The sequence below is a fragment of the Engystomops pustulosus genome, chromosome 3, assembly GCF_040894005.1.
Source record: "Engystomops pustulosus chromosome 3, aEngPut4.maternal, whole genome shotgun sequence".
NCBI classification, from domain to species: domain Eukaryota; kingdom Metazoa; phylum Chordata; class Amphibia; order Anura; family Leptodactylidae; genus Engystomops; species Engystomops pustulosus.
Window position 1 is genome coordinate 144254344 of NC_092413.1, and position 14768 is coordinate 144269111.

The 14768-nt window shown below is 41.2% G+C and overlaps 1 protein-coding gene across 4 annotated transcripts in view; it reads right to left on the minus strand.

Moving 5' to 3' along the window:
* The window catches only part of CCDC150 (coiled-coil domain containing 150), a 44990-nt gene that overhangs the window by 7404 nt on the left and 22818 nt on the right, over positions 1 to 14768 (minus strand). For all 4 annotated transcript variants that reach the window (XM_072142396.1, XM_072142394.1, XM_072142392.1 and 1 more), the window contains 8 exons: positions 7846 to 7938; positions 5715 to 5798; positions 4845 to 4952; positions 3114 to 3242; positions 2859 to 3028; positions 1675 to 1768; positions 1435 to 1595; positions 1219 to 1345 (listed from right to left, as the gene is read on the minus strand). In XM_072142396.1, the coding sequence (XP_071998497.1) occupies positions 1219 to 1345; positions 1435 to 1595; positions 1675 to 1768; positions 2859 to 3028; positions 3114 to 3242; positions 4845 to 4952; positions 5715 to 5798; positions 7846 to 7938 (966 nt within the window). The remainder of the gene's footprint in view (positions 1 to 1218; positions 1346 to 1434; positions 1596 to 1674; positions 1769 to 2858; positions 3029 to 3113; positions 3243 to 4844; positions 4953 to 5714; positions 5799 to 7845; positions 7939 to 14768) is intronic.

The window sequence follows — 14768 nt, forward strand, 5'->3', positions numbered from 1 at the left end:
AAGTTTCCCAAAAGTTAGCAGGGACGTGAGGATTAGCTCTAAAAAGAGCTATCCTCACGTCCCTTACATCCACCTACCACCCGATCTACCTTTATAGGTAGAATCGTGGTGGTAGGTTCCCTTTAAGTTGAATTTGTATGCAAGTAGGAACTGTATATTTTATAATTGTAACCCAAGGCAAATATTTTTTGGTCTCTGTGACAATTGGATTTTAAAAAAGTTGGATTGTCATCAAAACCAGGATTGACAATAAAGCTTCATTACAGACACTTTTGATAACTGTTATAGCTGATCATTGTAGCCTAGGGCTAAAGTACAGTGAATTATCAACATCCAGAGGTCAGTTTGTAACTAGGGGTCGCCTTTTTAGTGCCATCATATTCCATAGCACTAGTGGAAACATGGTCATATGGAACAATAGAAGCAAGAGCTTACAGTCTTTGAAGAGGACACAAGATGTATAAGAGTTTGTATAATGGGCCCCACCCAGATTTTAAAAAATGTAATAAATAAAAATGCTGCTACTTGAACCAGTCACCATCTTATATACAGAATCCAGGGTCAGTGGGACTGCAGAGAAGCCGGAGCTTGGTATTTTTTTTATTTTTTTTACCGCATAATAGATTGGAGAAATACAGAGGATGGGTTAGTGAAAAGAGTTGAAGTCCAGCACAACCCAGAGACAGCGGGCCTGCTGCCTCGGGGTTATGGTAATATCACTGACAGAAATGGAGAGATCAGGGTTGGGTCGGTTAGTAGATGGTGGAAAGACAAGAAGTTCAGTCTTAGAAACATTAAGTTTCAAGAAGAGAGAGGACATGATGTTAGAGACGGCAGAGAGACAGTCACTAGTGAAGTAAGGCAGTGGTGATGTTACATGCTGAAGTATATATCTGGGTGTCATCAGCATAGAGATGATACTGGAAATGAAATTTGCTGATGGTTTGTCCAGTGGGGCAGTAAAGAAGGAGAAGAGGACCTAGGACTGAGCCCTGAGGAACCCCGACACTGAGAGGAAGATGAGAAGAGAAAGATACAGAAAAGGAGACATTGGAAGTGCGGTCAGAGAGATAGGAAGAAAACCAAGAGAGTGCAGTGTCGTTCTGGCCAATGGAGCAAAGGATCCTATAATATCCGATCAATATCTAAATTTTAGAAGAAACATCAAGCAGAAGAAGCATGCTATTATGTGAAATAAAACACACACACAAATAATACCTCTGTAACTTCTTTTCTTACTGCTTTCTTTGCTTCCCTTTTCTCTATCTGCTGCTGTTTCTTTAGGGATGCAAGTTGCTCCTCAAATAGCTTTTCCTTTAATCTGTAATCTTCCTCAGCTTTTGTCCTATACATAAAGAATACAGACAGCATCTTGAAGAACTTTTCATGTATGTAGATCTTTATAATTCTTATTTTGGATTATAATGTTATTACTGGTTCAGGCACAACTGTTTCTCCTGCAATTCTTTGTGCTGTTCTAGTTCATTGACTTGATTCTGCAACGCAGAGTTTCTCTGTAAGGCCATGTCCAATGCATGTGAAAGCTTTTGGTTATCCTCTCGTGCAACTTCAGCCAACTTCTGTAGTGGTTCTATCTGATTATAAAGTAATAGAAGAAATTGGCTATCTTTTTTAGGAAAGTATTCATAGAAAAAGACTTCTACTTCATGTTACCTCTCCACGTAGTTGACACTGTGAAGAATGTAGCTTTCTGTTGCATTCTTGAAGTTCAGCCTTCAGCTTCTCCACACACTTCAAGCGCTGTGTCCTACATAGAGAAGGAATACAAATGGAGCTGCTAACACTGGCCATACAGATTAGATCAGTATTGGCTGAACACAGTGAGGGTCATTTACTTTGCCATCTGGTGGAGAAAACATGTATTAAGTTTATTAAGAGGACAGCAAGGTATCCAGCACTCAGCAGATGCAAAGGTATGAACAAGGCTTCTTCTTTATTGTAGATAAAAGTTCATGTCACATCAACAGATACCTTAGGATCGATCAATGTCTCCTTTCTACAATATACTGAACGTGCATCGCTCTAATAAGCCATGTGTTTTAGGATGCTTTAGTCACTTACTGATTCATAAACCATTTTGATGTTTATAATTTGTTCAGTTTTCATATGATGTTCAGTAATTGTCCTCTTTCTTCACTTGGCATCAGTTGTCTTAGATAAAACACCTTTAGGTTATAAAGTAAATATACTTTTCAGTTGTATATGAAAGATTTACCCATGGCAAAATACCTTGTAAATTTTTTTGATCAATGTGGTAGAATTAAGATTTTCCTGTGTTTTTTTTAACCTCATTAAAGTGCTTGTCCGCTTGCAGCAAATACTTGTCTATAAGCCGACCCAAGTTTAAGCCGAGGCCCCTAATTTTACCACAAAAACCTGGGAAAACCTAGTGACTTGAGTATTAGCCGAGGGTGGGAAATGCATTGGTCACAGCCTCCCTGGTATATAGCCTGCCGGACCCTGCCCCATAGTATATAGCCAGCACCTGCCTGCCAGCCCATATCCCCCAGTATATAGCCAGCCCCCTGCCCCAATATATTTCTATCCACTGGCAGTAAGCATAGAAGCTACAAAACTGTGAAAATTGATACAGAAAGTATAATAGGAAATGGAAGTGGACAATCTCTTTAAGTGTGTTACTATATTACTGGGACAAAACAACATTCTAAGAAATCTATCTCCAACCTACCAAGTACTTCCAACAGTGCAACTTTGGACCAAATCAGGACCCTATGACAGATGATACATCTCTAATTACAAAGACTGCATAATCCTGCAGCCAAATGCCTTATATAGCAATTATATGACAGATTTTGATAGATCACTTAATTCATTACCTGTCTTTTTGTAAGCTTAGCAGCTCATTATCCTTTCGTCCCAACTCTGTCTGCATCTTTTCTAGGTCTTTCTGGAGCTTTACATGAGAGGATAGGACATTTTCTAACGTTTCAGAAATTCTGGTCCGCTCACCACACTCCATAGACAGTTGCTGCTGAAGGACAGCTTTCTATATAGTATAAAATAGGAAGGTTAACAGCAATAACTGTGGAAGTGGTGCATTAGCTAAATGTAGATTATTAGCTGTAACTCACAGCATTTCTCTCCATCTCTTCTAAAGTGTCAATCTGCTGCCTCAACTTTTTCTTCTCTTTGATGGCTTCATCTCTGGCCTTGATCGCTAGTGCAAGTTCTTTGTCTTTACAAAGCAATAAGTGTTCAGTCTATTAATGATATAAATGACATAACGTATAACGTTGGAGTAAGTACTTTCTGAAATATGCAAGCATGGAATACGGTCACTGCCAAAAATGAGTAATATTTACTTTATTCGCTTACAGAAAAAAAGACTAGATATTTACATCTTTGTACCATTAAATCTTAGTTTTCAATTTGATTCAAAACATAGAACTAACTTAATTGCTTGTGTTATGTGTCTGTCGAAGGGGATAGCCGAGATTGGGGGGTGACATCAGGAAGAAAAGATCACATACAATTACTGTTATCTCTCTGTATATCCTCCAGTGTATTAAAATAAAAAATATATTAATCCCTCTGTTTTATTAACCCTGCACGGTGTAAAAAAGGTATATGCAAGTAGCTATAAGCAGAAGTGGCATGCATGATATCTGCAAATCTTTTTAGGAAATAATGTGATTTGGAGGCTCCCCTCAGGTTACAATGATAAACCAACAAGATAAATGAGGGACACTTACTCATAGATCTAGGCACTGTGACTGGTAATCTTCTTATATTTGTTATCCTTGGCTTCCTTCCTTCTAAAATCAACTTTTAAAATTAGGATACCATAGTCCTTCTGCTATCTGGCTTTACAGACTGTTACATTGTCCTGCCCTCCTCCCTCAGCACTTGTGCAGTGAGCAGGAAGAATGTATTTTATTGATATTTTATGTGATAAAGCGACACAGAGCATTAAGCATTTGTGAAATCTAAATTTTTACAAATTAAAAAACTAAAAAGTGTGGCAAGCATGTGTATTCAGCCCCGCTGAGTAAATATTTTGAAAGACCACCTATATACCTGCAAGCTCTTGGACAGAAAAATAAGGGCTACCAAGAGGAACTACATGGGAGAAGGCTACTCCATGAGTAGCCTCTGCAGAGTCATCCCTTTGCGCGTTCATGGCACTTGCGAACGTGGCGACAAGGCCTGTCTGGGAGTCACTGTGAAGTCGGGAGGGAACCAGGAGCTTCTGCCTATGGACAGAGGGAGCCACCTTATCTCTGCTGCCACGTGGTTGGTCAACAACACAGAGGCTTCTCAGGGCGTGGAGTAGCCTTAGCTGCTGGAGCTCACAGAGTAGCATCTGCAGGTTATTTGGATCTTAATAAAATTACATTTTGTAGGGAATATTAAAAACAGTTTACTGATGATGCAGCCAAGAGGAAACTAAACATGGCATCTCCTTCAATAAGTGTATTCCCAGTGGTAGATTTCCTTTAAGCAGCTCTATTATAGATCAGTAACCTGGGGCAGGGTGCTCCCTTATCACTTATAAAGTACCATTATACAGCTCTTACACCTCCTGTATCCTCATTCCTATTTCACAAATAGAGGAAAACGGAAATCTCATGTTGCACTAAGGAGCTATTTCCCCGTAGAAGCAGTGCATTACCTTTTTTCAAAACTTTGTGCCTATGCAAGACACCAAATGTAGAGCTGTAGAGGAAAAGCCACACCACATAACTATATTTATTAATTACAGTCAATTAGGTTTTTAGTCACATCCCCATCATTAAGCAACAAATCTGCAAGTGCACAAGGCATTGGTGTAAAACTGTAAATGAATAGGTGGAACTGCTTACCTGTGTGTATCTAGCCTGTAAGGCAGCGTTTACTTTACAGAGTTTGGAATTCTCCGAGCGAGCATCACCAAAAGACTGCAAATCAGACTGTAACTGCTCCACTCTGCTCTGTATTGAGAAGTGGTAAAAAGAAATCAGAAAGCATTACAATAAGCCATCAATTGCCAGAACACCAACCAAACTAGTGAGGCAACAAATGTTCTTTTAGATGACCTCAAATATTCAGAGCTGACTAGTAGTGGACATTATGGAAAGATACAATTATGATTTGTAGCTACCAGTGGCATGCTTGTGGTTACCATCAGAATACAATATTTTGTAACAAGTCTGTTAGGTCTGACCTGTAGCTATGTTTTAAATTCCTATTTCCTGTATTCTGTATTACATTTTTAAAAAATTGTAATATTTATATATGGAAAAGGAGTCTATTCATGATCCCACTGCATGTCCTGTAACTATATAACTTGACTCAATAAAAAAGGAAACCTACCACTTGAAGTGGTAGGTGTAAGAAGGCAACACCAAGCACCAGCTCAGGGTGAGCTGGTGCCGGAGCTTATTTTTGTTGGTGTTTTAAAACGCTTTATCGCGGTTTAAAACAATTTTTAAACTTTATGGCCGAAGCAGCTTCGGCGCACCAAGCGCGCCATTGTGCGCGGGGCTACATAGGAAGTGAAGGAGAGCCGCGCGCATGGTGCGCCGAAGCAGCTTCGGCCATAAAGTTTAAAAAGTGTTTTAAACCGCGATACAGTGGTTTAAAACACCAACAAAAATAAGCTCCGGCACCAGCTCACCCTGAGCTGGTGCTCAGTATTGCCTTCTTACACCTACCACTTCAAGTGGTAGGTTTCCTTTAAAGAGAGATCTTACCTGCAGCTTCCCTTTTTCATATGCCAGTTTGCTTTTACTATATGTCAGTTCATCCAACAATGATTCCACCTGTGTCTGTGCATGCTAAAAAACAGAATGAATAATTATTTGCAAGTGCAAATAATATAGGATTACAAGTAAACACACTTTTTTATTATTATGGTATAACCGTAATCGTAGTGAACAAGAGAATAAAGATAAAATATATGTTTATGTTATGGTGAGCAGCCAAAAAAAATGTGCTAAAAATCAGAAACAAAAATTGATGATTTTCTTTGTGTCCACCTTGATATAGTTAATAAAGACCCCCAAAATGAATTATCTATCATCCTGCATATAATAAGTCCTCATATGTTCACATTATCCAGCCATGTGCCCATACAGCAGTTACCACCACATATGCGTTATTGGTACACTTGGCAGAATTGGTTATCAAACTTTGCAGAGCATTTCATCATTTAATCCATTGTGAATGCGTAATTTTTGGCCTAATTGAATATATTTTCCAAAAAAATTACAGTTTCTAAATCGCACTTCCATTTTGTTTTAACCCTGGGAAAAACTTAAAGGCTGCACAGACTTTGGAAAAGTTGTTTTACATATGTTGAGGGGTCTATGTGTTTTCACTATTATTTAGGCCTCTCAAAGCACTTGAAAGCTGAGTTGTCCCTCAAGCGCGAGTCATGGCAATTTTCATGAAAATGAGAAAAATCGCACCTAAAATTCTAAGCTTTATAACATCCTAGAAAAACAAGAGGACGTATAAAAAAAATCCATGCAGACATAAAGCACACATTCCCAAGCTATATGGGTGGTATGACTATACATCCAGAAAGCAAAACATTTCAAACTTTGAAAATGAAGAAATTTTCTTAATTTTTTAGAATGAAACGCAAAACTTATAACTTACCATTTTCAACTAACATGAGGTACAATGTGTCTCAAGAAAACAAGCTCAAAATTACTTGAATATGTTAATGTTCCAACGTTATAACCACGTCATATTCTAAAGATAGAGTAATTAAGCTAAAGAAGGCATCAATGATAAAGGGTAAAACTGCATATTAAACATGCTGTATTTGTGTTATTTATATAATAAATGAACAAAAATGTTGCACCATACATAGCTTTAAAACTTAAAGGGTAACCGTCATTTCAAAAAACTTTTGATATGTTGCAGGGCAGGTAATTTTAAGCACTTTCGAAATTGGATTAGTTACCTGAATCTTGCTCCTTTCTCTTGTATTCTGCAGACTTCCCCTAAATGTCAGCAATCTCACATATGGCTGTTGCTAAGCTCATCCCGTCTTCAGAAAGAAGCAGAGACTATGGAGGGAGAGACACGCCCCCATCTCTCTCCCTCCAATCAGCTGATTACCTCATGTCTCACCGCCCCAGTACTCAGTTATGTGCAGGGAGAAGCCCTCACTAATGTAGTGACCAAACACCTAAACTCTTATCTCTCCTCAGCTTTTTATACACTTGTGTATAAGCAAATAATCCACACAGACAGAAACTGCAGCCCCTCCCCCATCACCTCACACAAGGAAGTGGCAGGAGACAATCTCCAAGTCTGCAAGCTGTGCCCTCATGTGCTGTACTGGAGTGATAGATAGATAGATTATACATAGATGGCTAGGAGATAGATAGATAGATAGATAGATAGATAGATAGATAGATATGAAATACATAGACAAATAGATAGATAGATATGGGCTAAGTAGATAAATATGAGATGGATGGATACAGTGTCATTGGTCAGCAGCCTGCGCTTGTGATGAGGTGACAGGGGCAGGCTCCGCCCCTCCATCTTGCTGATTGCAGTTTTTTTGAGAGCTGGAAACCATGGTTGCTATGGGCCAAAAGAGGTACGAAATGAGGACCGAGAGTCAAAATACTTTTAGGAATAATTCCCAGGGACACCTGGAGCAGAATTATGTATTTTATTTTTTTTTTGCTCAGAATGACGGTTACACTTTAAGCTTTTTATTTTCCTTGGAATTATCAGAGAATCATCAGGCACCGAAGGTTTATTTTACACATTCATCATTTTATCAGTTACTGAAGGGATGTATTAGAAAACTTTAATTGTTTATTTTATATATTATTTGTATGTTAAATGCATCTGTACCTTTTCTTGCTCTAACATTGCCACACGCTCCTCAAGATGTTTAATTTCTTGCTGTTTTGCCCACAGAGAACTTTGGAGCATCTCCTGTTCCAGCTAGAAATGTTATTGCATTAACATGAGGGATGCAATAGATAAACAAGATGGATACTGTGCAGAGTAGAAGTATACAGTTCTCTGCTACGCTAGAATAATCAATGTTAGTAACAAGTTCATCCCAAAGCTCCCCCTATTATAATAACTACCCATTATCTTTTACACAAGAAAAGAGTTATGCATCACATATTTGATACAATACATTTTATTTAAATCCCATAAAACTTATCGCATTACATAAAATCAAGAGGACGGATACCGAGAAAAAGCCATTATGACAAGCAATAATACTAATATATTTATATATGAATGATGCAGATGAAACCAAGTGTGATACCAAGTGCTATTACATAATTACAATCTAAAAGAGCTCACCCTTACTACAACTACAGCATAATTATAAAGGTTATAACATGCAATGCAAGAGAGGTCATACGTCTAGCATTTAGAATTTATGGTCATCAATGCACATTTCGGACTTTAGCTTTGTCAAGGGAATGTGTCTGATCAATGTGTCCAACGCTTGTGTAGTACACGACTGGCGAGTTGTACTTTGCACCTCCTATTATTAGGTCTACTTTTCTGCGCCACAATATTGAATTTTCTGGCGCATGGGTTATTTCTGCCACAGACACAAAGCCCTTTTACCAAGGACACACCCCTTTTTTGGAATCAGAAAATAGCCTAAAATTGGTCTAAAACCTTCAGTAAATGTGGCACACAGCATTTCAGGTGAACATTACTCCAGTTTTCTGGCGTAGACACATTGATAAATCTCCCTCAATAAGTATTGCAAATGTGTAATTACAAATCAATATTGTATAAATATTGTATAAACAAATGTTTATAAATATGAGAAGGCCCCTACTGTTTAAAGGAAATCTACCACATGGATAAAATGGAGGAGATGTATTAATGTTTCAGTCTTTACACCAGTGCCTAGTAGAACTAAACATTTCTTTGCTGCTCCAGATTAGTCATTGGGGCACATTTACTAAGGGCTTGGCGCCAGTTTTCTGTCGATCTGTGCTCATTCTTTTTAGTACAAATTGCTTGCACAGGTATTTAAGGAGTGTCTGCACCACAAATGTGTCGCACACAACCTTTTTTTTATGGCACAGCTGCATAAGTCATCATGCGCCAGATTTAACATGCAAATTCCAACAGAAGTGTGTGGCACTCGTCATGTTAAAGTGCACCAAAAAAAAAAAAAGTGGTGCTCTCTGTCGGAGCAGTGCAGGGGGCACCAGATTCATGAAGAATGTGTGCCGGAAATCCTGAATCTGGTGCACCCTGCACACTACATAGGTAAACTGCATTTAGTGCAGTTTCCACTGTTGCTAGTAAATGTGCCCCACTGGGGGTCATTTACTAAGGGCCCGATTCACGGTTTTCCGACATGTTACCCAAATATTTCCTATTTGCGCAGATTTTCCCTGTATTGTCCTGGGGTTTTGGCGCACGCGATCGTATTGTGGCGCATCGGCGCCAGCATGCACGCGACGGAAATGGGGGGGGGGGGTGGCCGAACGATAACCCGACGAATTCGGAGAAACCGCCGCATTTTTTTAAAAAAAGGGTCGCGGGACACGCACTTACCTTCACCGAGTATAGGATCGTGAACTCCGGCGGACTTCAGCGCAGCAGCGACACCTGGTGGACGTCGGAGGAACTGCCTTAGTGAATCGCCGGAAGACCCGAATCAACCGCAGAGAACGCGCCGCTGGATCGCGAATGGGCCGGGTAAGTAAATCTGCCCCATTGTGTCTGATGCTGGATGATTAATCTGGTGCAGTGGAGACTGTTGCACTTTCCACCTCCCTTTAGTTGGTCTAATTTGCTGCACCACAATATTGAAATTTCTTGTGCACGGGTTATTTATTGCGCAAATACACCCCTTTTAAAGAGGACACGCCTTTTCGGAGGCTAAAATCTGTCTAATCAAAGAACACTTACATGCTGGCCTATGCCTCCTGAAACAGGATCCATTCTTCTTTTTGCTTCTAAAAGCTCAGTTCTTCATTTTTTAAAGCTCTGCAAATGAGCTTCGGGGGCTCCTGGCTATGTCACAGAAGCCCCTTCTGGATCCGTCTTCTGCTAATTATTCATCACTCCATTCGACAGGCAGAAATGCAGACTGAAGGTGTGAACAATTAGCAGACAACAGACCTAGAAGGGGCTTCTGTGAGCCAGGAGCCCCTGAGGCTCATTTACATAAATTTTTCCCCCAAAACTAAGCTATTAGAACCAAAATAGAAAGACAGATCCTGCTTCAGTATGCACACATCAACATATAAGTGTGCTTGGTTTAAAAGAACTGCACCTATGTGGAAGATTTACTTTAAAGGAAATGATGATTGCTGCTGAACATCTATTATTAACTTAAAATTGACTGTTTCACTTCACCCTCCACCATTCCTCTATTAAATATTATATATATATATATATATATATATATATACACTCACCAGCCACTTTATTAGGTACACCTGTTAAACTGCTCGTTAACACTTAATTTCTAATCAGCCAATCACATGGCGTGCATTTAGGCATGTAGACATGGTCAAGACAATCTCCTGCAGTTCAAACCGAGCATCAGTATGGGGAAGAAAGGTGATTTGAGTGCCTTTGAACGTGGCATGGTTGTTGGTGCCAGAAGGGCTGGTCTGAGTATTTCAGAAACTGCTGATCTACTGGGATTTTCACGCACAACCATCTCTAGGGTTTACAGAGAATGGTCCGAAAAAGAAAAAACATCCAGTGAGCGGCAGTTATGTGGGCGGAAATGCCTTGTTGATGCCAGAGGTCAGAGGAGAATGGGCAGACTGGTTCGAGCTGATAGAAAGGCAACAGTGACTCAAATCGCCACCCGTTACAACCCAGAAGAGCATCTCTGAACGCACAGTACGTCGAACTTTGAGGCAGATGGGCTACAGCAGCAGAAGACCACACCGGGTGCCACTCCTTTCAGCTAAGAACAGGAAACTGAGGCTACAATTTGCACACGCTCATCGAAATTGGACAGTAGAAGATTGGAAAAATGTTGCCTGGTCTGATGAGTCTCGGTTTCTGCTGCGACATTCGGATGGTAGGGTCAGAATTTGGCGTCAACAACATGAAAGCATGGATCCATCCTGCCTTGTATCAACGGTTCAGGCTGGTTGTGGTGGTGGTGTCATGGTGTGGGGAATATTTTCTTGGCACTCTTTGGGCCCCTTGGTACCAATTGAGCTTCGTTGCAATGCCACAGCCTACCTGAGTATTGTTGCTGACCATGTCCATCCCTTTATGACCACAATGTACCCAACATCTGATGGCTACTTTCAGCAGGATAATGCGCCATGTCATAAAGCTGGAATCATCTCAGACTGGTTTCTTGAACATGACAATGAGTTCACTGTACTCAAATGGCCTCCACAGTCACCAGATCTCAATCCAATAGAGCATCTTTGGGATGTGGTGGAACAGGAGATACGCATCATGGATGTGCAGCCGACAAATCTGCGGCAACTGTGTGATGCCATCATGTCAATATGGACCAAAATCTCTGAGGAATGCTTCCAGCACCTTGTTGAATCTATGCCACGAAGAATTGAGGCAGTTCTGAAGGCAAAAGGGGGTCCAACCCGTTACTAGCATGGTGTACCTAATAAAGTGGCCGGTGAGTGTACACACACACACACACGTCATGTTGTAAAGTGATAGGTGTTGACCCACCGTGCTAAACTTCAGGCTACTCCAGTCCAAGTAACCCTTTGCACAGGGAACTGGACTGTACTCCAATTAGTTCCTACCTCAGGGTAATGGTGATGCCAACCAACTCCAAACATAACACTGACAAAATTTAACAGTATAAATGACGCAGTATCTAGTTTTACTCTACAAACAACAGTTTTTAGAAAACAAAATATTATTATATTATATAATAATCATAATATTGACTAAATCCCCTCTCATCATTGATAGCCTGTAACGTGTATCACTTATTAATGCATCTAAAACCATAACAAAACTACAAAGATTGTTGTGTACAATCACAAAAGTAGACAGTTTTATGCTGCACAAGATTTATCAGTGTGTATTGCTGGATGCTTATTCTACAGTAGTTAAAAGGAAATCTACCATTTGCTTTTATGCATTATGAACCAAACATGCCTGAATTGAGTGGTTATTTACTGAATTATAAAATTATAATAATGAGGCTCTGTAGCTGCACTTGACATTCTCTTTTTACCTAATTATGCACTCCTCCAGCCTTGTCCTGCCCAGCGTAAGTCGAGAATACATCATTAGAGATGCTCGTTATTCGAGACGAACTTTTCCCGCTGCTCGAGTGCTCGTCTCGAATAACGAACCCCATTGAATTCAATGGGAGACTCCAGCATTTTTGAAGGGGACCAAAGGTCTGCACAGGGAAGCTTGGCCAAACACCTGGGAACCTCAGAAAATGATGGAAACACCACGGAAATGGACAGGAAACAGCAGGGGCAGCATGCATGGATGCCTCTGAGGCTGCTTAATCGCACCATTATGCCAAAATTATGGGCAACAGCATGGCCATGTGAATAAAGAAAGATTCAGCTCACCCTCCAGCCATGTAAGTGTCCCAATGAGGCACGGAACGCCCTTCTGCTCGGGCTTTGAACTTAGGAAAAGTAACTCCAGGATCCAGCCTTGTCAGGAAACACTTGTATTCTTTATTTCAGCATAAACAATGATAATTCCATTACAGAGAGTCTCTCTGTAATGGAATTATCATTGTTTATGCTGAAATAAAGAATACAAGTGTTTCCTGACAAGGCTGGATCCTGGAGTTACTTTTCCCAACAGCATGGCCATGACAGAGTAACCGAATGAGGCTAGATAGCATCTAAAACATGCAATAATTGACCCTGACACTATAGAAGACGGCATGCAGAGGCAGCGGCAGGCTAGAGAGTCTCATGGCGACATACCCTAAATGGACTCAGGTTTCACCAAAGGAGGTGAAATGATTTCCTATGTGAACAAAAGGTTGACGGTATATTTAGTCGATAACACAGCATGGTGGCGACATAGTGACCAAGTTCCATAACGTCTAGTGAAACACCCGAAAAATTAGCCTGACATAGCTCGTTTGATAAAGGGACGACTTGTGGAGGCAGTCATGGAGACGACTTCCATGATTAAGAGCGACAGTATGGTGCATCCATATTGCGCTGCTATGATTGCAACTTCAGGTCTCCAGCATGGCGGCGACAGATGGGCCAAGTTCCACTATGTATCTAGTGAAACACCTGAAAATTCTGCCTGACACAGCTCGGTTGATAAGGGGATGATGTGCTGTATATCCTCTCGCGCTCCAGCATCTGGGGTATAGAGAGTTGAAAGTTGCGCATGGAGACATTGGTGGACGCTGTGGAGGATTGTGGAGGCGAAATGGACAGGAAACAGCAGGGGCAGCATGCATGGATGCCTCTGAGGCTGCCTAATCTTGGGATGGAGCTGGCGGTCCGCTGCCAGGCTAGCTTTCGCCTGTCCAAGCCCCTGTCTCTCGGCTCCTCCCCACCCAAAATGGGCCTGGGGGCCAGAAGCGTTTACTTTGAAAAAATTATAATTTTCAAAGCAGACGGGGTCGTTTGAATATTTCATCTAGGAATAATGGAATAGCATAGCGGTTCTATTTTTAATAGTTTTTTCGGAAATGGTTCCATGATTAAGAGCGACAGTATGGGGCATCCATATTGCGCTGCTATGATTGCAACTTCAGGTCTCCAGCATGGCCGCGACAGATGGGCCGAGTTCCATTATGTTTCTGGTGAAACACCTGAAAATTCTGCCTGACACAGCTCGTTTGATAAGGGGACGATGTATGGAAGCAGTAAAGTAGTAGTAGATTAAAGGTGCTGCAGTTAAAACTATGTTAGTTGGATCTTGGGATGGAGCTGGCGGTCCGCTGCCAGGCGAGCTTTCGCCTGTCCAAGCCCCTGTCTCTCGGCTCCTCCCCACCCAAAATGGGCCTGGGGGCCAGAAGCGTTTTCTTTGAAAAAAAATTATCATTTTCAAAGCAGGCCGGGGCTACAAACAGCACTTCTAAGAACCTTTTGTATAACATCAAGTGTAGTACTGTTCTTATAAGTAATTGGCTTGGTTATGGCAGGTGCGGGGAATGTAAACAGACGCGCAAGAAGCGCTGAAATAATACCGGTAAATGATAAAAGTTTGCCAGTATATTTTGTGGATAACACAGCAGGGTGGCGACAAAGTTAACAAGTTTGATGTGGAAGCCATGAAAACAACCCAAAATTCTGCCTGACACAGCTCGTTTGCTAAGGGGACGTTGTATGGAGGCAGCTATATGGACGACTTTGGGAGGCAGCTATGGAGATGAAGTGTGGAGGTAGCAATGGAGACAACGTGTGGAGGCAGCTATAAAGACGACGTGTGGAGGCTGCTATGGAGACAATTAAATTTGGATAGTGCCTGTACGTGGCAGTCCAAAAAAGTGTTCAAACCAGAGGAGCAGGTAGGTGGTCCTCCAGAAAAATTAAATACATAGAGTACTATAGCTAGAGCCAGTTGGCCCTGGCAAAAAAATAGCCAGTTTCCTCTGCTTTAGTGCACAAAGAGGAGGAGAAGGAGGAAAATGAGGAGGAGGAGTCCATACATTATTCAGGTTGAGCTTCTTTCACCTGGTGGAGAATGGAAATCCTGAGAAATCCAGGCTTTATTCATCTTGATAAGCGTCAGCCTGTCAGCGCTGTCAGTCGACAGGCGTGTACGCTTATCGGTGATGATGCCACCAGCTGCACTGAAAACCCGCTCAGACAACACGCTAGCGGCAGGGCTGG